Source organism: Marmota flaviventris, chromosome 10, assembly GCF_047511675.1.
Source record: "Marmota flaviventris isolate mMarFla1 chromosome 10, mMarFla1.hap1, whole genome shotgun sequence".
In the NCBI taxonomy this organism is placed as follows: domain Eukaryota; kingdom Metazoa; phylum Chordata; class Mammalia; order Rodentia; family Sciuridae; genus Marmota; species Marmota flaviventris.
Window position 1 is genome coordinate 57,918,255 of NC_092507.1, and position 27,271 is coordinate 57,945,525.

Consider the following 27,271-nt stretch of genomic DNA (forward strand, 5'->3'; position numbering starts at 1 on the left):
ACTTAAGATCTTCCTGACTCAGGCTCCAGAGTCTTTAGGATTACAGGTATATTCCACCGTACTCAGCTTTTTCTGTATTTCTTACAGAAAAGAAAGGAATCCATTAATATCAGTCCATGATTTCTAAACTTAAAAAGCAGCCCTTCTTCAGGTTTTATCCTCCATATATTCTCTAGTGCTGGTATTATTAATTAAGCAACAATTATATTTTAGATTAAGAAAGAAATGAAAGAAAGCTTTGTGCCTTTATACTTGCTTCAGGGACAGAAGAATAAGTGATCAGGTACAGAAGAGTAAGTGTGGGTATAAGATGAGGTTCTATTTCCTAACAGGCCAAGAGACACTTTTAACATTAGGTAAAAACTAGAGTGGCATTTAGGGAATGAGAACTGTCCACAGGGTTAACAATGGTTCTTAGAAGTTCTATTTCTCAACCACCTAATTTTCACCTAGATAAGATCCCTTTCTGAATTTTTGAGTCTACAGAAAACAATAGCAATGGCTTAGAACTAAGACAATATCATTTTCTCCACCCTTACAGATAATGGAGCAAAATCTTGATATCACTACTAAGTATAACAGCTAAAAACATATTGCTGGGTAACACAAACTATTTCTGAACAGTTTTCTAAAGAAAAGCTTTGGATAAAATACATTGAAAAGAACTGTCAAAACATTATACTTCAAATAGATTACTAATTAACTTGAATTTTATATATCAGCTTGGCAACTAACACTACAAAGCACATTGTTATATACAAATTTTACTGTATTTTTCAAGTAAACTTTTGGAACAGAATTCTTCTATAAATCAGAGCTATCCTAACTACATCATTGAAAAATACCTGTTTTATGGGGCTGGGGTTGTGGTTCAGTGGTAGAGTGACTGCCTAGCATGTGTGAGGCACTGGGTTCGATTCTCAGCACCCCATATAAACAAATAAAGTAAAAGTCCATTGACAACTTAAAAAAAAAATTAAAAAAAGAAAAATACCTGCTTTTAACTACATTCCTTCAAAATTAATGACGAATTATTATTTATGCATGCACATTAGCATAAACAGAGAGTACAGTACTCCCTCAGCAGCTACAAGGAATTCAATACAGGACCCAGTTTGTATAAAAACAGCATATTTGCATATAATCTATGCATATCCTCCCATCTTTATGTGTTAATACCTGATACAAATGCAATGTAAATATTTGTTTTGCCATATTGTTTAGGGAATAATGACAAGAAAATAAAGTCTATACATCAATATCTAAAAGGTAAGCAGAGAAAAAGAAGTAGGTAAAGAAAAAATCAGGAAAATTGGAAAATAGCAACAAGTGGCCAAGGTCAAATCCAAAGAAAACAAAAATTACAAAAACCAAAAGCAAATACTTCCAAGAAATTTAATAAAGAGAAAGTTCTAACAAGTACAATGGTTTTAGCAACAGGCTCAAGATGCAAATTCTTTAAAATCCCAAGCCTATTTCCTTTTCCAAATGTTCCAGTCCTATCAATGATTCTGCTATCATCCATTCTTCAAGCCAGCTTCACTACACACAGCCATGTTTCTTCTTCTTAATTTACTACATTTAAGTTATTAGAAATTTCTATAATGGCCATATTAAAAATAGATGTCATAATTTAACTATTCACTATACTAGTATCTCATCACCTCTCCAATGAATAACTCTAAAATATTCACAAATAATTTCCCTGCTTTCAATTTCTCCCTTTTCCAATTCATCTTGCATGTTAGTTGTGTAATCTTTTGAGCTCTCATTTAAATGCTATAAGTAATTTTCTGACCTGTAAAATGGAGATACTAACTTATTTGGCAGGTTATGTAAGAAGTTTATGAGGAAAACTGTAAAGCACTTGTAATCCTTGAACACTGTCAATTAGCACTTAATATATGGTAGTAACTGATATACACTATTAATATGATAATACTATTCATAGCACCTAGCAATGTCTAGCCTTTTATTAGGTCCTTGATAAATATTTGTGGAAGATGAAAAGTAAAATACCCAAGAACAATGCACATGAATTACTTTTTGATTAAAATACCTTAAGAATCTGTGACATTCTCTTGCCAATTGCAGCAGACCTTAAATTATCTTATCTGTCTTTTTAAGGCCTTTCTCATTTCATAGGAGAAACCTTCCCTGAAAACAATGATCTTTCTGTTTCTCTGACTTTACTCATTCTATTTCTCCTATAAGAAATACCCTTTTTTCTTCTCCTTTCATTCTAAATCTTGATTGCATAATGTCAGTTAGGAACCTATTTATTTCAGTAGTACACATACCCCAAAGTAAATAAGGTCTTATAAGTAGATACAGCAATATGAAGGTCTAAACTATGAGATACTGAAGAATGAGCCACAGATGAAAAAATAAGACAAAATAAAAACACCAGTGATCCCCTCCCAGCCACCCTTCAAAAAAACAATGTTGACTTAAAATCAATGACCTAGATCCTGGAAAAGCTTTTTTAGAAGATAGAAGGAAAAGGGAACAAAAAATAAAAATGATGCATATCGTTTGTAAACGTTGGTTGTGAAGCAATACCAACATAAAAAGATGATATACCAGAGGGTACGATAATGCTGAGGGGGAATAGAGAAAGAAAAGGTTAGCCAAAGAGAGTAAAAGAATGCAGAAACAGCAAGAGACGGGTCCATACTAAGGAGATAAAGAAAGTCAGAAACATTAGAAGAAATCAAAGTGATAAATAGTAAAACAGCAAAAAGCCAGGCATGGTAGCACATGCCTATAATCCCAGCAGCTTGACAGGCTGAGGCAGGAGGATCGACAGTTCAAGCCAAGCTCTGCAAAAGTGAGGCACTAAGCAACTCAGTGAGTCCCTGTCTCTATAAAATACAAAATGGGGTTGGGGGATGTGGCTCAGTGTCAAGGACCCCTGAGATCAATACCCTATACCCCTATACCACAAAAAAAAAAAGAAGGAAAAAAAAAAAACAGCAGAGGTTCAACAAATGAAAACTACAAATAAGAACTAAAAGAAATCAAAATTCATTGATTGAGGAGATAATCAGTGAATTCTGAGCAAAGAGACTTAATGGATTGGTCAAAATGTAGACCAGATCATGGGGAGGAAAAAAAAGGCTAGTTGTAAGGAAATGGAACCTTTGAGAATAAATCAACTCAATTATATCTTATACTTTTAAAGCAATTACAATGGACACTTGGCTAAATACATTTTTTTTAACCATTTAGAAAAATATTGATAAGACAACAGCTCACCTCATGGTGTATTCGCTGATAAACTTTCTGTTCATTGTCTAATACTACAAAAGATTCAGAGGGTGCCGCATCCCCATTGAAAATGAAGCTTAAATCCCCTCGTTGGCACTTCATGTCAGTGAAATCTATGAGAGTTGTATCAAGCCTGTGAAAGATATAGGTAGGTGAGAAACTGATAAACAAAACTTCACTAATAATTACACAAGTTTTATGTCTTCTAAACTCAAACTAAGATTCTAATATATTTCAATCTAAACCTATAAGCAAGTTAAATTTAAAATATTTTAGTTTTAAAAACCATTTAAATACATATTCCATTTTATCTACATTTTACTTTTCTGAATACATACTTCATTAACTCATCAAGAAAAAAAGTGTTTCCCTACTGCTGAAATATTTCCCTTTGTTTTCTACCATTTCCTTTGTTACAGCTCCTCAATAAGTTACTTCCACAGGGAAAAACAGAAAAGGAAAAGAGACCTAACATTCTTTGATCCCTTTAAAACGTTACTATCTCAGCGGAGTATTAAGATGGGTAGAGCAAAATATATGGACTACATTCCTAGATTTAGAACGACCCTTTTGATCTACATCCATTTTATGCTTAATCATCTGATACTAAACCTTACTTCATCCTTCAACTTTGATCAATCCTTTAACCTACTACAAATCTCTTAACCTACTACCAGATTCAGACTATCAATCTCTTTCCCAGACCACATCTCCACAGCCTGAAAAATATACGGATTGGGCTGGGGATGTAGCTCAAGTGGTAGCGCGCTCGCTTGGCATGCACAGGGCGCTGGGTTCGATCCTCAGCACCACATAAAAAATAAAATAAAGATGTTGTGTTCACCAAAAACTAAAAAATAAATATTAAGAAATTCTCTCTCTCTCTCTCTTTAAAAAGAAAAGTATACGGATCAACAAAACAAAAACTTTTGATATCTCTGAGCTTTCTCATCTAGAAAGAAGTTTATATGAAATGATCCCTTCAAAGTATTTAGTCTAGGTAGAGACCCCTAAAACACCCAAATTAATAATCTGGAGATCTGTAGAGATGTAGATAAACAAAATTTTATTTTATATATATATATATATATATATATATATATATATATATATATATATATATATATATATCTCATGGTCTTCATGTTTGTCTGCTGGATAGTTTGTTGTTGAATAAAACTAGTTGCTAAAGCAACTATCTTGATTAAAGTCAAGATTTTTGTCTGTAATAGGTCTCAAATGAATAAAATTAATTAAACATATTATAGTATCTTATTTATTTTTAAGTTATTAAGCACATGTAAGCTAGGATTACAGGAGGAAAAGTTTCCTCCAAATCTCAATTTTCTTTTACTCAAGGAAAAAAAATCATATCACCTTACCTGATATTAATACCTTGTTTGTATATTTTACATGCGTCAGAAGGCAGAATTCGGGAAAGTAAAGGCACTATATTTAAAAAAACAAAAGGAAAAAAGTAAATTCTGAGACATTTTATAAACTTTACAATTAAAAGAACACTAATATAAACATTTCACCAATTCACCAAATTATAATCATTTCCTTTAAAATGGCATTTTCCGATTAATAATGAATGTAATACACAAAGCATCCAGTGGCTAATACTTAATTGTAATTTCTGTATTATTTACTGTGTCCTTACCTCTCCCACAAACATACAAGAGTAGCAGAGTCCATATAAGGTAACTCTTAAATACATACTGCATGGTATTATAGATGAGTAAACAATACACTATGGTAACTAAATCACCCAAATAGTTAAAACAAAGGGATCTGGTTCCTAAATGATCTTTTAAATATAACTTGTAAATATAGCAGAAAAGTGATGTGTATAGACACATCATGGAAGCAAGATAGCTGAATATAAGTTTGAATCCCAAACATGTGCCTTGGTTATTTATTCACTGTACAAAGATTTCAAAATCTATAAAATGGAATTCATAGTATTTACCTATAGCTTTCTATACTACAATGTTGTTTTCTATAACTCATATTTTATCACAAGCTATTCTGACTTTTTTTTATTATTTACTGGCTATTTTGGGGGAAATAAAAGCTATTATTCTACTTAAATCTGCATCACAGGCTATAAAAAACTACTATGTCAAAATGATGAAAGAAAATGGGAAGCACAAAATTCTTAAAATTCAAACAATAACACATGTATATGCACATATAAGTTTGTGTATACTTGTGTTTATAAGCAATAGGTAGTTACTATTATCTACATGTTTAAAAAAAGAAGAAATTGAAGCTCAGGAAACACATATGATATCATGCCAAGCCAAATACTTAGAAAACAGTACTGACTCCAGTTCAAAGGTTTTCTATATCTCAAACCTCAGGCTGGAATAGTTCATTTGTCTTCAAACTTGAGATTAAATCCTGGACTAGTTTCTCCAAAAAGTGAACGTAAATAACAAGAGAAAAAGTAAGTATGCTCTACTATCTCAAAATTAAATTTACCCAGATCTCAATATTTCTTAGCTCTCCCTATTTCTGGTTTCCCTTCTACATACACACATACATACACACACACACACACACACACACACACACACAATAGGTTTTGATAAAGGGAAGAAACATTCTCAAAGTCTAAAAAAGGCTTAAACATCAAATCTAATAACAGATTACCTCCTGGTTTTTTTAATGTAAACTGTCTAAGCTAAATAGATACCAATGGGTTAAGTTTTTAGAATTACATATGATATCTTAATTATCAGATACAGTTTTGACATTCAACAACTAAAATCTTTTTTCTTTACTGTTGTCTTCTTTTTTTGTTGGTACTGAGAATTGAACACAGGGTGGCCTACCACTGACATACACCCCCAGGTCTTGCTGGTTGCTTAAGGCCTCACTAAATTATTGAGGCTGGTTACAAACTTGCAATCCTCCTGTCTTAGTCACCTGAGGAGCTGAGCCACTACACCCAACTTAAAATCCTTTTCAGCAATGAAACAGATGTGCTGACTTTCATATGTCAAAATCAAGTTCTCAAAGATGATACACTTTTTATAAGTACCTCAGTGGTTATGTCATAAATTTGACTATGCAAAATTTATAATGTATTTTAATAACTAAATAAAAATATAAAGCAGGGGTGATTACATGTATTTATATTTCAATTTTTAACAATTTTGTTCAGCAACTGACAATTTTAGAATTCACACAACTAACATCATGAAGATAATCAGTCAAGGAGCCAACATATTCAAGAGACAACCCAGTTTAGGATCACTGGCAAGACTTGAATCTCTACAGATGAGAAAATTCAGGCATTAGATCAGTCTAACTTGGAGATCTTCAAATTTATGGCTGTATTTACTTTTTCATGAACAGGACACAGTAGCATACACTATAAACCCAGATACTCTTGGCAGGAGGATCCCAAGTTTGAGACTAACTTTGGCAACTTAACAAGATTCTATCTCAAATAAAAAGTAATAAATGGGCTGAAGTGTAGCTCTGTAATAAAGTGTCACCCCAGTATTGTAAAAATAATAATAAAAATAAATATACATATACACAGACATTATATAACATACAAAATTATATAAAATGGAATATACCTCATATATTTGTCACTATATGGTTTATTTCTATGATTATTTGGGAGATAAGTATCACTGAGCATTCAAATAATTTTACAATATAAAAGTTAATTCAGATGCTTTTAAAAACATAATAAGCTTATTAAATCCAAATCTTCATGGACTATATTTTTTAAAATTCCTTGCATTAAATTAAAATTCTTTACATTAAATTACTCAAATTTTTAACCCTATCTTTTATTTAAAAAAAAAAAATTTAAGTAAAATTTCAACCTTAAAAACAATTATGAAAGCTGCTGATCACACTGGTTTAATTATTGCCACAGAGCTTTTAATTATTATTTTCAATGTCATGAAAAATAATTTCCATCAGAACAAGTATCAAAATTGTTGTGATAACATTTCTATAATATTTTTTTTCACTTGTATCTCTGCACAAATAAATATTGTACAATAAAACAGCATACTCTTACCCCAGCTTTGAAAATCCCAGTGAAGTTCTAGATAAAAGTCACCTAGCTGCAAAATGAAATATGAATAATTAACAAATGCACCGTAGTTAACAGTTCTTATACTTGCTTAATATTTTGCTTTAATCTATGACCATTATAAATCTATGAGAATAGAAAATAATAAAAAATCAATTTAAAAAGTTTAAGAACAAAAAAATCAAAACATGATTATTACTTAAAGCATAATAGCATGCATTACTCAATTACAAAGGAAAATATATACTACTATACATATCATAAGAATATGTTATCACATTTAAATTTGTATGATTACATATTATACTTGTCAGCACAACCAAAATGATAATAATAGGCATTATCGTTAAAATAACTAACTTTAAAAATAACTATCAAAATGATTATGTGTACTGTCTCATGATGGTTTAAAATAATACAACTGAAAAGATTTTTATATGAAGTGATAGATTTAGTAAATATGAAAATATTAATCATATGAGACCTGTGGAGAAAACTTTTATTTTTCAAACTAAAAGCTAGACGGCAAAGAGACTATAATTATTAAGGAAACTATTAAAATCAAATATTCTCTAAAAATTTAAACAGTATGAATATAAGTAAAGTAGTGCAAATATAGCAACACTGGCAAGTTAGACCTCTGTATTTCAAACAATGAAAGAAGTTTATCTAATACTAGATATTATTGCAACCTAAATACATTTTTTCTGACTCTTTCTATAACTCTTCAGATCTCAAAAAAAAAGAAAAAAAAATTAGCATCGCCTAAGAGAAGACAAGCCATTATCACATCATCATCAAAACATGATTATTATTTAAAGCATAATAGCACACATTATCTTTCACCCACAGTTCTGTCAGACATCAAAAATACAAAGGAACTTCTCGGACTATACCCAAAAGACCTAAAAACAGCATTCTACAGGGACATAGCCACATCAATGTTTACAGCAGCACAATTCACAATAGCTAGACTGTGGAACCAACTTATATGCCCTTCAATGGATGAATGGATAAAAAAAAATGTGGCATTTATACACAATGGAATATTACTCAGCACTAAAAAATAACAAGATCATGGCATCTGCAGGGCAATGGATGGCATTAGAGCAGATTATGCTAAGTGAAGTTAGCCAATCCCTAAAAAACAAATGCCGAATGTCTTCTCTGTATAAGTGGGGGGGGGGGGGGGTGACTCAAAATGGAGTAGGGAGGAAGAGCATGAGAAAATTACCACCAAATAGGGAAGAGAGGTGGGAAGGAAAGGGAGGGAGAAGGGGAATTGTACGGAAGATGGAAGGAGACTCTCATCGTTATACAGAATACATGTATGATGATGTGAGGGGGGAAAAAAAAAAAGAAGTGTGTCACATTAGATTGGGTAGAGAGAAGTGATGGGAGGGGAGGGGAGGGGAAAGGGGAAAGGGAAGGACAGCAGAATAAAACAGACATTACTATTGCTGTATATATATATGAGACTGTATGACCAATATGATTCTGTAACCTGTACACTCAGAAAAATGAGAAATTATACCCCATATGATTCAAATGTATGCTATGTCAAGATCACTGTACTGTCATGTGTAACTAATTAAAACAAGTTAAAAAAAAATACAAAGGAAGAAGGGCTGGGGTTGTAACTTAGAGGTGGAGCACTTGCCTCATATGCGTGAGGCACTGGGTTTGATCCTCAACACTACATAAAATAAATAAATAAAACAAAGATATTAAAAAAAAAATACAAAGGAAGAGAACAAAAACAGAAAACAAATCTCTCTCTTCTGTGCCAGCACAATCAACTCTAACCACTCTGAGACAGCATGGACAAAACTTTATTGTTACATAAATAAAACACAAATTGCTCCTTTTAGCAGCATCATATTCAGCTATTATAGAATCTTCTAATCCAAAGCACAAAGGAAAATTATTGCCATTAATTATGATGCACCTCCTTTTTGCTTGCTTATCTAATTTACTAAAAAGTAATAAATCTTTATTTTCTTAATTCAAAGAAAGTAGGTGCTTCTTAGATTACACTTATAATCACAATATTTTGTTATTTCAATTACTGCTTAATTTGAACATGCTTCTTACCCTTTATTAATCCTTAACCAGCAGTAAAAATTTAGAATTTATTAAAAATGCTTAAAATCACACTTTCAATTACTCTTTAGGTGCAAAATCCGCAAAGAAATATAGCTTACCTCTTTCAGGGCTTTTAATAATCGAGGTCGTTTTTCTTCAACACTTTCCCTGGATTGCTGCTTAAGCTTTCTTAAAAGAGCTGTAACTAAAGTTGAAATGGGGAAAAAAAATTAAAGTAATTTTTGCCAGGCTAGAAAACACAACTGGCTTATTTTACATACTGATTTTTCTAACCAGTTTAGAGTGAAGAGAAACTCTATGGGCTCCTGGGTTTCTTACCCACTGTGAGATTTTTGTGACTTTCAAGGATTCTTTTATTCAGAATAACAACACTGGGGATTGAACCAACAGGCACTCTAACACTGAAATAGATGCCCAGATGTTTTTATTTTACTTTTGAGACAGGGTCTCACTAAGTTGCCTAGGTTGGCCTCGAACTTGTGACCCTCCAGTCTCAGTCTCCCAAACTCCTGGTATTACAGGTGGGTGCCACCATGCCCATCTATAAACAATATACTTTTAAACATGGTTCCTCAATTCTTTTTGTATAGTTTTCAATGTTCAAGTTCCTAAGTTATGAATAATTCACATATAATTTTACAGATTTAACTTCAAGGTTTGTAGTATGGAAAAATAACACTAAATGAAAAATATCTCAAATACTTCACTTTGTATTTTTGGAATATTTATCAACAACAGTAATTCATATTGCTTACTCATCTGTCTGTCTCCATAGCTGATGGCTTCTGCCAGAGGGCTCCATCCCTGAGCATTTTTCACCTTTACTGGAGCATTGTGAGCCAAAAGTAAATGGGCACATTCTGCAATAAAAGAATGGTAATAATCAAACATCATGTAATTTTAAAGATAAACTTTAAAGATAAATAAAAAACCATGTTGAAGTTTAATAAGTCAAATTAATACCAATAAATCTGTAAAACACTATACTTTATAAAATTAAATAATTTTTAAATATCCTATGTATCTAAACCAAATAATTTCAAATCTCCAGATTCAAAAGCACCATTCTACTACCTAAAAATAAATTGGATTGCTCTACAAAGCAAATATTATGTTTCCTAGTAATTTTTTTCCTGGAGTATTTTGAGAATGTTTCCATCCTCTAAAATATAAACTACAAACCTCAAGAATAAAGTACAAAAGTACAACCAAGTATCTACTACTGAATAAGACCAAAGAGAGGATTTGTACATCTATAATGTCAAATGTAAAGCTCGTTATTTCAAGTGGGAAAAAAAGTGCTTTTGAAAAAATATAATCAGTAACATTTCCATAAAGCCTTATTTTTCAAGTTTTATAAATATTTTAGTTTGGAAAAAAACACCCAAAAAAGGGCAAAATGTTACATGATCATAAGGACAAATGTGGAAAGTTCTCTAAGTAATCAAAAGAAGTCTAAGCATAGATCTTTACAAAAGCTGAAAAAAAATTAAAAATTAAAGTGTATTAACAGGAAAAAAAAAACATTTAAAACTGAGACTCATAGTAAATTTAGGTAGTATAGCCATACTCATTCATTCAATCAAGTGCCTACTATATGGCCATCTTTAATTACAAGGTTCTAGATATAAACAATGAAGAAGGAAAACAAAGTTTTGCTATCAGAAAGCTTATATCCTATGTCAGAAAATAAGTAAATTAAAAAAGAAAAAGAAAAAGAATATGATAAAAAATGCTTTAAAGGAAATAAAAACATTATGATAGTGTGGTATAGGAGGGCAAAAGGTGAATTTCAGAAGAATGGCACTCCATTAGCACTATTCCTAGTAATAGAAATAATACCTATACTAACAAGAAACTTCATTAGAATAAAATAAAATAAAATAAATACAGAACTTTCAGAGGTGTTTTTTAAGTAAAATATACATATAAAATTGTTTATTTGTTTATTTTAATATTTGTAGTAGTAAATATACTGAAAACAAAAATGTCCATTGTGGGATAATAATAAACCTATGTTGCAGTTATATTACTGGAGTAATATGCAGTAATTTTTAAAGAATCAAGTCATACCAAAAGAACAGAGGAGACCGCTTGAATGGTGAGTTACTGGTCAGATTTGAGAAACTGAGAACCAAAAACAATACTAACTACTAACTATTTAGAGTACATTGAAAGAAAAATAAACTGACAATAAAAATTAAAAGGTGATGAATTTTTCTTTACAGAATAATGTAATGCCAGCTTAATAAATGGTAAAAGTGGAAAATTAATATATTAGAGCACCCAGTATAATAACTAATTTAGGAAAGAATCTCAATGAATTCTAAAGCAACTAAGTAAGAAATTATGTGCTGCAAAATAAGATATTCACATGGTATTAAAGGATCACCAAGACTATTTATTAATTACAATAAGAAAAAAGCTCTTTTCTAGTGGATGTATCTAGAGATCCCTATGAAACAAGTGGGCAAATTTAGTAGCATTAATAGTGGAATAATCTAACACTATGTGTGTCCTAATGTGACACAATATAAAGTGGATCACATACCTGTGAAGTATTCTTTGCAGAAACATTTAATCTACACATGCCCCCAAAAGCTAATTTTCAATTTATACAAAAGGCAGACACAAGTTAAATAACACTACAAGATAATCAGGCAAATTCAAGATTAAGAACACTCTACAAGTCTACTGTATAAGACTTTTCAAAATGTTAGGCACAAAAGGGAGAAACACAATGAATGATAGCAATGAATGAGCCTCAGTGGGTCTTATTTTAATATAAAACATCTATAAAAGTCATTCTGGGAACAACTGGAGAAATTTGAATACATATTGGCTATGAGATATTATAACAATATTATTAATTTTCTTCCATGTAATAGTAATAACATGATTATGAAAGAGAATTCCTTATTCCATATGCTAATATATGTAGGGATAAAATGAGATGATATCCACACTTAATTTTCAAAAAGTACTGCAAAAATAATATATGAAACACAAAGAAAGATACATCGAATATGATATAATATTGATGATTACTGAGACAATTAAAGAGTGTTTCACTATTCATTGTGATAATCTTTCAATTTTTTGCATTTAAGATTTTTCATAATAAAATGTTGAAAGAGAAAAATGACATAAAGATGTTTTTTAAAAAATCAAAAAGAAATGAATTAAAACTCTCCCAACAGAATTAAAGGATTTTTACAATGTATTACTAAATGATACAACTTACCTACTAAATACAAGGGCATTTTATAATCCCATTTTACTAAAATAAACAAAAATTACACACCTTGTGTGTTCAGACACATATGCATTAACCACATACAACAGTAAGCATGGCCAACAACAACAAAAAAAAGTGAAAGAATATATAACAAGTTTTAACATGGGTTATCATTTTAATTGGGAGAAGAATGATGAAGAGTCAAACTAAAAAGAATTTTAAAAAATAAAAACTAAAAGGGCCCTCCCCACAACAGAACTACTACTGGGTTTTATTTAGTCATGTGTATATGTATTAGAGAAAAAAGATAAGGTTCATGTATGTATGATATATCAAAATACAATCTAATGTCATATATATCTAAAAATATCAAAAAAAGACAAGGGACTGCAAACATGGAAGATATCCATGGATTTGTAGGGACAGCTCATAACAGAACTGAGTGAAAAAAAATTACAATAAGTTTCTAATGTAGTGATTCTTTCTCAGTGAATGCAAACTAAACCCCTTTGTTATAAATAAGGAGTGTAGGGTGTGAAGGATACCCTCAGGCCATAAATGTTAATTACCTTGGAAAAAGAAGATGCTCTTATATAATTCTGTACTGTATTATTTCAATTATTTCAATATGTGTGTGTTAATAACCAAACAATTATTAGCAAAATATTTTTAATTTTAAAATATTAAAAAGCAGGATACACAACAATAATTAAAGCAACATCCCAGTTGTATAAACTAAGGTATAGGATTAGTGTAAGATTTATATATTATGCTAGACATGTTTAATATGCCACAAAACCTGTAGAAGCGGTGCTCTCCACTCACCAGCCATAAACCAATTGAGGAGCAACTAATGAAATCAGATAATCATAGACATGCCAATTACCTATAAAATATTCTTACACATTTTTAAAAAAAAAAACTGGATAAAACAGGTAGTTAGCAACTAACTGGGCTTAAGAAATGCATACTGCCAGAAAGAATCCAGGATTTGAGGAATATAGACAAACTGAAATTACTAATGATAGAAATCACACAGAAACAAGCAAGAGCTATAAGGATGATAAAATATACAAAGAATAGATAGGTGGAATAGAATAGTTGGAAACATAACAGAAGATCTAGAGAGATCCTCATGAAAGTGAGAAGCTATTCTAATTCTAGACATTTAAAAAAATTAAAACTATACAAAAGTCTGAGAATGAATTAAAAGTTGAAGCAATGGATTTAAAGAAACATTTTCTGATGTTTCTAACCCAATGGATGAAAATTTAAGATTTGTTTTTGATTTCATCTCCTAAAGATTTCTGAAATCTTCCCTAATAAAGTGTGATGTTGGGGCTAGGGTTGTGGCTCAGGGAGTGCTTGCCTCGAACATGTGAGGCACCGGGTTCAATCCTCAGCACCACATGAAAATAAACAAACAATAAAGATACTGTGTCCATCTACAACTAAAAAAAAAAAAAAAATTAATGTGTGATTTTTTCATTTCCGCCCAAATCCATAGCTCAAAAACCTCCCAGGCAATATAGCCAACTTTAGTCAATGGACCTAGAAATTTGATTCTAACCAAAAGGATAAGAATTAAAGATTAGTTTTCAATTTTTATCTCCTAAAGATTTCTGAAATCTTCCTTAATTAAATATGTTCTTTATTTCCACTCAAATTCATAATTTAGAAACCTCCCAGACAACACAGCCAACTTTAAAGACCCAGAAATTTTAAAAAATCAGACTTCCATGGTGAAAAAATAAGGTTATTCAGTATATCAAAGTGAACGAGAGAAGGGGAGTAAATAAAAATGTAAAAACCCTAATGTATCTCTCTCTCCTTTCCTCAATCAACAAATAATTATCTGAATGGTTGGGGGGCTATGTTTACAAATAAGTATATAAACAAAAAGTGATATCTCAAAAGGAGAAGATAAAAGAATAAGAGTGTTAAAAAAAAAGAGTGTCATAAACTAAAAATGGTATAAAAGAACTAAGAAATAAGAGTGTTAAATAAGTGTCATAAACTAAAAATGGTATAATATAAAAGAACTAAGAAAGTAGATGTTTTATCCTCTATTACATATTCCAATGTAGAACCCAATATCCAAAACATAAAAAGGCAATAAAGATAAAGACACAAAGGGAAGTGGGAGTGGCTGGGGGGGCAAGGAGGGGTTGGGGCTCAGTGGTAGCGCACTTTCCTGGCATGTGTGAGGTACTGGGTTCGGTTCTCAGTACCGCATATAAATAAATGAAATAAAAGTCTATCAACAAGTAAAAAAAAAGCACAAAGGGGCACACAACTGAAAAAATGTAAATGGATCTGTATATTATTTGTGGTGCCTACCCTACATGAAAAAGACTCAGAAAGAATAAATACCAACATTATTTGTACAACCTGAATCATCTAACCAAGTGCTTCCTAAAATACATCCCATAGAACGTTAGTCTTCTCCAGATGCTGAAAAAGAACAAACATGAAATAACTAGGAAACAATGACTAGTATAACTAACACTTGCTACAACTTGGAACTTCATAATGACTATTAGCATATCAAAATTATAACAAGTTCTACCATAAAGAAAACTTAAACTTTTTCTTTCTTTTTTTTTTTTTTGGTAGTAGAGATTGAACCCAGAGGCACTTAACCACTGAGCCACATCTCCAACCCTTTTTATTATCATTTTTTTTTTTATAAGAGTCTTGATCCTCCTGCCTCAGCCTCCCAACCCACTGGATTTATAGGCATGCGCCCCCATATCCAGCAAAAAATGCTAAACTTTTATTAGCCTGATATTTTTCAAATCAAGCTGACCTGGAAACTCTTTTCCTCTAATTGCCTAGTAATATCCCAAGAAACTAATGTTTAATGAAATGCATTTTAGAGAAGGTTAACATGTGTAGATTAAATGCATAACAATTACATCTAAAATTAGAATAACTATACCAGAGATGGTAGATAAGTTTCATTTCACATTCTAAAATAGCATCTGAACTGGCAAGCTGCATGCGAGCCTACCCAAAACTAAATTCTAATATTGACATAGACTATATACTTTTTTTAAAAAAGAGAGAGAGAGAGAGAATTTTTTAATGTTTATTTTTTAGTTTTCAGTGGACACAACATCTTTATTTTATTTTTATGTGGTGCTGAGGATCGAACCCAGCGCCTGGCACATGCCAGGCGAGCACGTTACCACTTGAGCCACATCCCTAGCCCAACTATACACTTTTTCAGCAGTTCTGAGTGAAACAAGGGCAATGCAGTATACCATCCAGTATACCATAAATAAAGGTTCAACATTCCAAGCTGAAATCAAAATTCTGCTACTTTATTCTATACAAGTTGCTTAATTTCTTAGGGTTAATATTTGTCCCCTGGAAAATAAGGCAACATGGGATATGGTTGTGTAAGGGTTGTTAATATGTACAAAGTACTAGAAAAAAGTATCTGGCATATTATAAATAACAAATATACTTTAGTTATTTTCTAAAGTTTTGATCCAATGTTCTTTCCAAAAAAAGTGTAAGTTTTCTTTTTTTAGAATTTAACCTTTTTTTTTTTTTTCTTAAATGTGGTGCTGAGGATCAAACCCAGTGTGAGGCAAGTTCTTTACTACTGAGCTACAACCCCAGCCTACCATAAGTTTTTAATTGATCAAATTTAGTCAACTACATCTGATGTATTTTCAGCAAAGTAGCTATATTAGAGATGTCTATCATGGCCTGCTTTGCCCATTTTCCTATTAAACACACTATCCTGATTTCCTCTCCTACCCCATCTCTCACTCCAAGTGAGCCTAACCAAAGCGAAATTCACAGAATATCTATCTCAAAGCCAGATAATTCATGAGTTTGCCAGCACCCATTTCTTAATAGCTTGGCTTGAGATGAACTAGACCAGCAAACTCTTTGCTCAAAAATTTGGAAACCTAAGAAACCTAACAAGTTGGTGGTAAATACTGAACCTAAAAAGTCATTAAAACTTAGGATCCAGGGGCTGGGGATGTGGTTCAAGCAGTAGTGCGCTTGCCTGGCATGCTTGCAGCACGGGTTCGATCCTCAGCACCACATACAAACAAAGATGTTGTGTTCGCCGAAAACTAAAAAATAAATACATAAATATTAAAATTCTCTCTCTCTCTCTCTCTCTCAAAAAAAAAAAAAAAAAACTTAGGATCCAAGGAAAGAAAGATATAAGATATGTAAAGACAGCAGATATACCATAAGAGACAGATGATAAATAGGGAAATGAGCAGATAGGAGAATGGATGATCCCCAAAACATCTTGGTTCTCTATCTTGCTGAGACCTGGCTGGTCCCCATTTCTTGAGTTTCTATAATATATAGCATCGTATTATTATCTCTTTACTGAGAAGTTATAATTGAATCTGCAACTCTTATAAGAAAAGTCATATTGAAGTTAAATATTTAAATCACCAATTAATATAGAATTAAAATCAAAATTAAATAATCCTACAGATCTTATGATTCACTTAAACATGTGATGAACTTAAAAACCAAACTAACAAAAAAAAAAAAAACTAACCAACTGAGGATATATAGCTAGTGGTAAAGCACTTGCCAAGAATCATGCATAAGATGGCCCTGGGGGCTGGGGATGTGGCTCAAGCAATAGGGTGCTTGCCTGGCATGCGTGCGGCCCGGGTTCGATCCTCGATCCTCAGCACCACATACAAACAAAGATGTTATGTCCGCTGATAACTAAAAAAATAAATATTAAAAATTCTCTCTCTCTCTCTCTCTAAAAAAAAAAAAAAAAGATGGCCCTGGGTTCAATCCCCTGTGTGTGTGTGTGAGTGTGTGTGTCTCTCTCTCTCTCTCTCACACACACACACACACACAAACTAACAAAAGAACTTTAATTTTCAATTAAAAAAAAAACAGGTTCTAATAACAACCCTTAGGTCAGTAGGCATTGGTCAAATGTTTATACAGTTACATTACACCATATGACAATAAGAGATATTCATAATGATACTTCTAAATAATTAAAAGGAAAAATGTTAAAAGAAATTCATTAGTCTGTTTAAAAATACAGAAAAAAATTTCCCCCAGTATTGGGGATTGAACCCAGGAGTACTCTACCAATAAGCTACACCCCAGTCCCTGTTTAAAAATTTGAGATAGGGTCTTGCTAAGCTGCCTAGGCGAGCCTGAAACTAAAGATCCTCATGCCTCAGACTCACAAATTGCTGGGGTTATACCATGTGCCACCATGCCCAGATGCAAGAGTATATTTTTAATAATATTTTCATCAAATATTTAAAGTTTTTAAATCTAGCATTCAGAAAATTGCCAATCGGCTATTTAGAATCCTCACTTTCCAAAATAACTGGGAATCCAGGTAATGGAAATGGTATTGCGTATAGGAATAATATACAGAAGTAGATTTTTTAAATCACCTGCCTACAAAGTATTTTTTTAACTAAAAAACAAACATGTCTCAAGTTTTTACAATTATCTATCATAAAGAAGAATCAACTTCTGGAGTTCAGATATATAAAATATTTCATATTAATGTTTTATAATATATTAATTTTTATGATCTTAAATATGAATTTTCAAAATATTTATTATTACATTTAATATTTCATATTATATAAATTAATACTTATACTAATTATAAATTACTATTAGTTTTTACTAATTATAAATACTTAGTACTTTTATTAGGTATTTTAAGATATTAAAAGTTTTATAATATTTAATAAACCTTAATATTTGGAAATAGGAGTCTTCTAAAATTATAAATACCTGCTTGATAAAGTAACTCAGGGAAAGAAAGTTTTATTTGTTTTTTTGTTTGTTTGTTTGTTTTCAGAGTTGAGGATTTAACCTGGGGTCTTGCACATGCTAGGCAAGCACTCTGTCACTGAGCCACATCCCCAGCTGAAAGAAAGATTTAAGTGACATGAAGGTTAGTACAAGACTTCTCTTTTTAAAAAGGACTATAAAAAGTGGAAAAAAAAATATTAACTTTAATATGTTAAATCCTAAGCTCAAATACAAGAAAAGCAAGTTAATTTTTTAAAAACTCAAGTGACAAAACTGAAAATTTTAAACTGCCTTCACAAGTGAAGAAAGTTAAACATAAAAAGAAAAATATTTACTAACCTTTATTTCCTAACATCACAGCAAGATGTAAAGGAGTGTTTCCTAAAATTAAAAAAAAATAAATAAATTAGAAGGTGTAACAACATAAGAAATTTCAATTAAAGTGATTTCAGCATCTTCAGAACAAAAATAAACCATCTGCAAAATACTGCTTAAATGGCACATTCAAAGTCAGAGAATGCCAAGGTTTCTAAGCACCCTGCTCTACCCCGCCAAAAGGGGTAACTTTGAAATCTTTCAATCTTTCCAAATAGATGTCAGATTCTTTTTGCTGCTAATTTATCATGCTTTCTTTATTCTTTGGAAACAATTTAAATATCTACTCATTCTTGGGGATAGAAATCTTCAGACACAAACCCAGTCCTCAAATTGTTCAGAACACTGCTATTAAGAAACTAATATGGTAATAAATAATAGCTATTATTTACCAGAATAGATGGAGGTATAGCATGACAAAGGAACGTAGGACAGAGCTCCTAACTTTGCCTATGCAGAACACTAAATACAGAAGGATGGACCACACTAAAATAAGCCTTAAAGAATGAATTAGGGGGCTGGGGATGTGGCTCAAGCGGTAGCGCGTTCGCCTGGCATGCGTGTGGCCCGGGTTCTATCCTCAGCACCACATAATAAACAAAAATGTTGTGTCCGCCAAAAAATAAATAATAAATAGTTTAAAAAAAAAAAAAAAGAATGAATTAGAATGTGTAGGTGAGCAAAAGTAACATTAACTAGCATTACAGTCTAAAACAAAATAATAATCTCCAAATCACAAACAAATGCAAGAACAGTTTGAAGAACAGTAAACAATGAAATTAGATGAGCAAAAGACAAAGCCTTGAAAGCTATGCTATACCCTATAGTTGGTATTATAAAATGGCTGATTTAATTTTAAAATGATATGCCAAACAACACAGCATAAAAAGCTCTTGATTTTATAAAAGAAAACAAACCAATAGTAATAACTGAAAATAAATTATTGAATTAAATTTATGTATATGAATTTTCAGATATTAGCAATTTTATAGAAGTCATATCATCAAGAATTCTGCCCAATAAAATAAGCTAAACATTTAAAGGGACCATACACAGGATGAAATAGACAACTACTTTTTCTAGGTAACACGCATGTGATTGACACCAATATCTTAGCTTGATTAAACTTACCAAAATGATTAACACACACACCTTAGCTCCATAAAGGTAGAATGAAATGGGAACTGTTGGCAGAGTCAACAAGATACCATTTCAAGTGAAATTTAGAAAACAACACAAATGAATTCACTAAATTTAAATTCTAAGTTTTTTTTATATAAACAAAACATGGAAATTGAATTACACTAAATCTCTTAATCTTAATTCTTAGGAATAAACAAATTAAAATTAGATTCAGGAATATAATTCACTTCATGTTTTTTAGATATAAGTTTAAATGTCCATTAGTGACTAGGCAAAAGATAACTTCTGCTTCTTCAAGATTTGACTCCCAAGCTAAGTATTCACACCTCAGAATTCTTCCTAGCCGAGATATGAAAACCACCATAATACATACTGTTAATAATCATACATTGAAAAATGTTTCCAGAAAGGAAGTTTTGTTCATAATTTTACTTACACAATGAGTCTTAATAGTTGCTTAATTATTCGTGTAAGCTGCATTTTTAAAAAAAAATGGTCCTCACAAATTTTAAGCTCTTTGGGTATCTCCTCAAAATAACATGTCATAATGTTAACAAAATTTACATGAGTAAGAGTAAATGTTCAGAACATTGAGTAAGAGTAAAAAGGACAAGGCAAATAAAAAAGTATTCCTGGCTTTATAAAAGTACTGTTGATTACTAGCTTAATATAGAATATTCAATAAAGAAAAGACTCATTGCAGATACTTTTTTTTTTTAAAGAGAGAGAGAGAGAGAGAGAGAGAGAGAAAGAGAATTTTTTAATATTTATTTTTTAGTTTTCAGCGGACACAACATCTTTGTTTGTTATGTTGCGCTGAGGATCGAACCTGGGCACCACGCATGCCAGGCAAGCGCGCTACCACTTGAGCCACATCCCCAGCCCAAATTGCAGATACTTTTAAAAACAAAGTTAGCAAAACTGATTTCCTTGTCTTCCCATGTTGATACCAAATATGTATCTCCTCAAGAAACTAAAGAAACTCCATGTCTATAATTTTTTAAATCTCCTCCCCAAGAAAACTATAAGGTTAGGAATTTTGATGGGAATTTTTTGTATCAGGAACTCAGTAAAGCACAATTTTTCTACTACTAACATGTTCCATTCAATGAAAATGAAAATGCTTATGAACAATTTTAAATATAGTCATCCATTCATAATAGATCGGAGTTCATCTGTGGGTCAGCTTAATAACTATTATTTGCCTTCAGGGCCTTCAGCATAATGCACAATAAGAAAAATAATCAACATGAGTATCAATTTCCCATGTGAGTGATCTTGAATAAGTTCCTCTTCCTCCTTTTCAAAATATTAAACCTCCTAAATTTGCATTTACATCTGTGACTATCTACCAAGAATAAAAAATAATCATAAAAAAATAAACAACACTGTCGATTTAGTGCCAGAAACAAAAGCTTGCCAACTATGCCAAAAAATCAAAGCCTTTACATCTTCATTCATTATTTCTATTGCCTCTTTTCTAGTTTAGGCTCTCATCATTTTACCTGCCTATCTATAACAACAACCTTGTAACCAGTTTCCCTGCCTCCAGTCTTACATCATTTCAATCTCTCTAAAGAAAAACTGGAATAATAATTATAAAATAAAAATTTGACCATGTTATATTTCCACTTATAAGACTAGAAATACTCCATTTATCTTTAACATAATATACAAGCTTCTTAATGATAAGTCCTTACCTTCTTTTCTTCTCTTATTTTCCATACTGTCATCTAAACTACACATATATTCCTCAATAAGCAAGGTTCTCATGGCTTTTATACATCTGTTAAACTCTCCTAAATGTAACATCTCCCTCTGCCTGATATATTAACACCTTCCACTCAAGGCTCACTCAAATATCACCTGTCTTTAGAAGAGCCTTTCTTGGCCTGTCCTAAGCAATTTGATGACCTTCTGTTTTCCCAAACACCTCTACTTCTATTTACTATAATACTTTTCATACTAAACTGAACAATTTTTGTGTAAACATCTGTCTCCTTCATTAGGTGTAAACCTCAGGATGACCAGATATATATTTTCTTGATCTGTGTATAGCAAAAGTTTCACATACAGCATCTAACATTCAAAAGATTGTCCAGAATTTGTGAATGAAGGAATGAGAAAAAAACACTACAGAAATTAATTTTAGTAACATCATGTTACAGAACCAGATAATTAAAATGCGACAGACATTAACTTAGGTACGAGTTGCAAACTCAAATATTTCCATAATTATGTAATTATGCAAAGGTTTGGGTGGGGTTTTTTTCATTAATGTTTAGAAAGACTCTGAGAAAACTATCTGAGTCCAAAGTTTCCTTTTAGAGAACATTTTTATTATGAAATCATTCCTTAATAATTACAGCACACTTGGTGTTTCCTAATTCCTTTTCCCCCCAGTGGTGAAAAGGAATTAGGAAACTAAAGGCCCTGTACATGCTAGGCATGCACTTCTATCATTAAGCTATATCCCGCCCTCTAATTTAATTTGGTTCATTTATCAGAAAAAAAGGATCATTTATCAAAATTTTCATTTATTGGCATATTTTATACACAGTATCCTTTCATGATTTTTTAATGACATTAAAAATTATACTGATAAGGTTCCTCTTTTCATTCCTGAAGTTATTTGAGCCTTCTTTTTATCTTAAAAGTTTATTAATTTTATTCATGTTTTCAAAGTACAATATTTTGGCTTTGTTGTGCTGTACCTTGTTTTTCTAATTTAATAATTCCTGCTCTATTATTACTTACTTTCTTCTATTTCATTTGGGCTAAATGAACTAAAAGTGAAAAATTAAGTTGTTCTTTTTCTTTTTTCGGCAGTACTGAGGATTGAACCCAGGGTTGCTCTACCACCAGACTACATTCCCAACCCTTGTATTTTTTAAGAAAGGGTCTTGCTAAATTGCCAGGCTACTGGGATTACAGGGTGTGTGTGCTTCTTTTTCTAGTTTCTCATAATGGATTTGATAATTGGTTTTTTAGCCTTTCTCCTAATATCTTTATTTTTTAATTAATAATTTCTGACTTATTTGGCTTTGTAATCAGAGAACAGACTCACTATAATTTCAATCCTTTGAAACATGCTAAGATTTGCTTTATAAACAAATCTGACCCTTTTGTATATGCTTCATCCTTGAAAAAAACATGTATATTGTAGTTACTGGGTACAACGTTTCATATAAATCTACTAGATCCAATTTAATTGTGTTGCTCTTATATTTTACATCATTGATTCTTTTGTGTATGTTAATATCTTTTTCTCTTATAAAGAGAAATATTAAAATTCCCCAACTATTCATTGGGGGTTTCTATGACTTCTAACTCTACAGATTTTCATTTGATTTATTTTCAGGCCGTGTTACTGAAAACTTAAAATCTTTGAATTTTCTTGACTAACTGAACCATTTTTCATTATAAGGCATCCACCATTTTCTCAGATATGTTTTTTGCTTTAAAACCTATTCAGATATTAATACAGTTACATCAATTTTTTTAGATTGACATTTGCATTGGATAGACTTTTCAATCCTTTTTCTTTCAACTTCTCTGTATTGTTGTTTTAGCTGTGTCTTCAGCTGCAAGTAATTGGGTATTATTTCAAGTAAAATGATATTTGTCTTTATTACTATACTTACTGGTATATTGGGGTTTAAAAATCTACCAACATGCTTGCGTTCGCTATTTATTTCACTTGTTCTACATTCCTTTTTCTCTTCCTGTCTTCCAGAATGATTATTTTTATTATTCCATTTTATTTTTGCATGTGCTGGATGGAATGTACACATTTTATTTTACTATTTGTCTATTAGTGATCCTACAATTGCACTGCCCAAGGTAGGTACATATGGTTACCAAGCATTTGAAATACAGCTATTCCAACCTGAGATGTGACACAAATGGAATTTTAAAGACTTAGTATGAAAAACAAGAATGCAAAATATCTCAAATAATGTTACACTGATTTTTATACTGACATTTGGATATATTTGGTTGAATATTAAAATCAATTTCATTTCTTTTAATTTTCAATGTGGCTAATAGAAAAATTTACACACATAGCTCACATTGTATTTCTACTGCCCTAGGGTTTACAATATATATCACTGATCTATCAAAGTCTAATGTCCACTGGTATTTTACCCCTATTTAAAATCTATGTAATGGCTGGAATGGATGAAATAAAGTTAATGTTCTGAGGTCTATGCAATGACCACAGAACACTAACTTTATTCACCTTGACTTATATGCTACTGTTGTTATCTAGTCCTATAAATTTCTGGCTTTACCTTAATTCATTTAGTTTATTTTCTTTTTTTTTTTTCCTTTTTTGTTGCCATCATTCCTTTCTACATGGCAATCATTTTCCTTCTACTTGAGGTAGATCTTTCAGGGTTTCTTTTAGTGAATAAATTGAGGTTTCAGTAAATGTCTATTTACCTTCACTCTTTTTTTGTACTGGGTGTACAATTCTTGCTTGATAAGATTGTTTTTTTCAACATTCTGTGTGGTCCTATAGTTTCCTTTTTGATGCTGAAAAGTCAGACAGAGATCTTTCACTCCTTTGAAAGTAATGTGGGGGGCTGGGGATATGTCTAAGTTAAAGTGCTTGCCTTGCATGCACAAGGCCCTGGGTTCAATCCCCAGCACCAGGAAAAAAAAAAAATTACTTTTCAAGTTTCAGCCAAATCACTCTAATTCTTATTCCCTGAAGACCTTAAAAGAGCGTACTACAGGGATACTGCTACATCAATGTTCATAGCAGCACAATTCACAATTGCTAGACTGTGGAACCAACCCAGATGCCCTTCAATAGATGAATGGATAAAAAAAATGTGGCATTTATACACAATGGAGTATTATACAGCACTAAAAAATGACAAAATCATGGAATTTGCAGGGAAATGGATGGCACTAGAGCAGATTATGCTTAGTGAAGCTAGCCAATCCCTAAAAAACAAATACCAAATGTCTTCTTTGATATAATGAGAGCAACTAAGAACAAAGCAGGGAGGAAGAGCAGGAAGAAAAGATTAACATTAAACAGATACATGAGGTGGGAGGGAGAGAAAAGGGAAATTGCATGGTAATGGAGGGAGACCTGCATGGTTATACAAAATTACATATAAGAGGTTGTGAGGGGAATGGGAAAATAAACAAGGAGAGAAATGAATTACAGTAGATGAGGTAGAGAGAGAAGATGGGAGGGGAGGGGAGGGGAAATAGTAGAGGATAGGAAAGGTAGCAGAATACAACAGTTACTAATAGGGCATTATGTAAAAATGTGGATGTGTAACCGACGTGATTCTGCAATCTGTATTTGGGGTAAAATTGGGAGTTCAAAACCCACTTGAATCAAATGTATGAAATATGATATGTCAAGAGCTTTGTAATGTTTTGTACAACCAATAAAAAAAAAGAAGGAAAAAATAAATAAATAAATACTCTTTGAATTGAAAAAAAAAACTTTATTTTATTTATTTATTTTTAATTTATTATGTGGTACTGAGGATCAAATCCAGTGCTTCACACATGCAAAGCAAACGCTCTACCACTGAGTTACAACCCCAGACTCTTGATTCCTTTCTTCGTTCGTTGTACTTAGATTGGACTTCTTGAATTTCTGTATTTGTGACTTTCATTTATTTCGGAAAATTCTGAGCAATTTTCTTTTCAGATTATCAGTGAGTCCCTTTCTCTTTCTTCTCTCCTGGAGGTTTAATTAGCACAGAACTTCTCTTCCCCCTACTGCTTGTTTTTCTTTTTTAAAATGTCTTTTCTCTCCCTTTTTCATCACACAGTAGATATTTTCTTCTGCCCAACTTCCAATCTATCTTCTGCAGGTCTAAACTACCCCTAAGACCATTAATTTAGACTTTCAGTTATTACATTTTTTCATTTGATAATTTCTTTTTGGTTCTTTTTCAAATCTGTGGTTTTAATCCCTATAGTTTTCAATTCTCCACTAAATTATTCAATCTATTATTCCTCAACAACATATTAGGCATTGTTATTCACAGTTCAATTAATGGAGTCCTTCTGGGGCTGTTTCTTTTATTGTTTCTACCTGATTCTCTTGCATATTGTCCAGTTTCTTCATAATGCTGGTCATCTTTAATTATATGCTGTATATGGTACTGAATTAACTCTGTTAAAAATCTTGAAGCCTAAGAAACAAATCCTTCAGAGAATTTCATTTGCTTCTGACATGTGTCTAAGTGTACTGGAATTTAGGATCACCTAGTCCAGGAACTGACATTTTTTTCTGGGCCTCAGAAATGACTCAAGGCCATAATTTAGTCTGCACTAGAACTTACATATTTTCAGTTCACATTTATTCCTAAGGTGCAGTTCTTTAAGTTCCATATGCTCTTTAAATTCTCAATCCAAAGAACAGTATCTTTATGAGATATCCCTTATCTGGTAAGCCCTAACCTCCATTTTTGTGTCCTCTTAACTTGGAAAGGCTGTCAAAAGTGCAGTTCAGCCTCTTAACCACATCTTTTGGATTTGCAAAGGACACTAAAGCAAAATAACCTAAAATGCTAGGCTCACATTCTTGGATTCTCATCTTCTGCCAGCTGTTGGCCCAGTTTCTACCTTGTCAGCTCTCCATGAACTTCAAGTACAATATTTAATTCCTACTTGCTTCTAAAGAGGACTGGTACTAATTATCTAGCCTAACATTACTAGAAACAGAAATCTGTTTTGGCTTTGTTTGTAATATTTTTGCTTCTGGTCTTTAATACTATTAAAAGATAATAATTTATAAGTATTAATGATTATGCCTTCTATCAAATTATAATTACTCTCTTAGCAACTTTTTAAGTCATTTTTGTCTCAAATTCAATGTTATCAGAAATTAATACTTTTCTTTACCAGAATAAAATTTTCATTTTTTTATCAATCACCTTCAGGTAAGTCTGTGAAAGTTCTTTACCTCCCTTTTCCCAATAGTGTTGTACTTATTATTTTCTGGTCCCATGCATTTTATTTCTGTACTTCTCTCTGTTAGTGTCAAATCGCATACTCAAATACATGAACCAGAGAGGGTATATGAATCAAACCAAAATAGTCCAGTAACTGGCCAGAAAATTGTTTCAGGGAATGGCACAACACCCACTTGGATTAAGATGACTTTCTGCATCTCCCCCGCCTCCTTTTGCAGGTAAAAACTGGGAGGGCACTTAAGCTAGAGGGAAAAACTCTCTTGTCATTACAATCAGGGTATACTAATATTTGGGTATGGGGCTGCATATACTCTACCCCACAGG

General features: G+C 31.8%; 1 protein-coding gene across 2 annotated transcripts in view; it reads right to left on the reverse strand.

Annotated features, from left to right (window-relative positions):
• The window catches only part of Ankrd13c (ankyrin repeat domain 13C), a 69,930-nt gene that overhangs the window by 25,803 nt on the left and 16,856 nt on the right, over positions 1–27,271 (reverse strand). For both annotated transcript variants that reach the window (XM_027949522.3, XM_027949523.3), the window contains exons 2-7: positions 18,813–18,854; positions 10,198–10,302; positions 9,541–9,626; positions 7,322–7,367; positions 4,653–4,719; positions 3,259–3,403 (exon numbers count right to left, since the gene is read on the reverse strand). In XM_027949522.3, the coding sequence (XP_027805323.1) occupies positions 3,259–3,403; positions 4,653–4,719; positions 7,322–7,367; positions 9,541–9,626; positions 10,198–10,302; positions 18,813–18,854 (491 nt within the window). The remainder of the gene's footprint in view (positions 1–3,258; positions 3,404–4,652; positions 4,720–7,321; positions 7,368–9,540; positions 9,627–10,197; positions 10,303–18,812; positions 18,855–27,271) is intronic.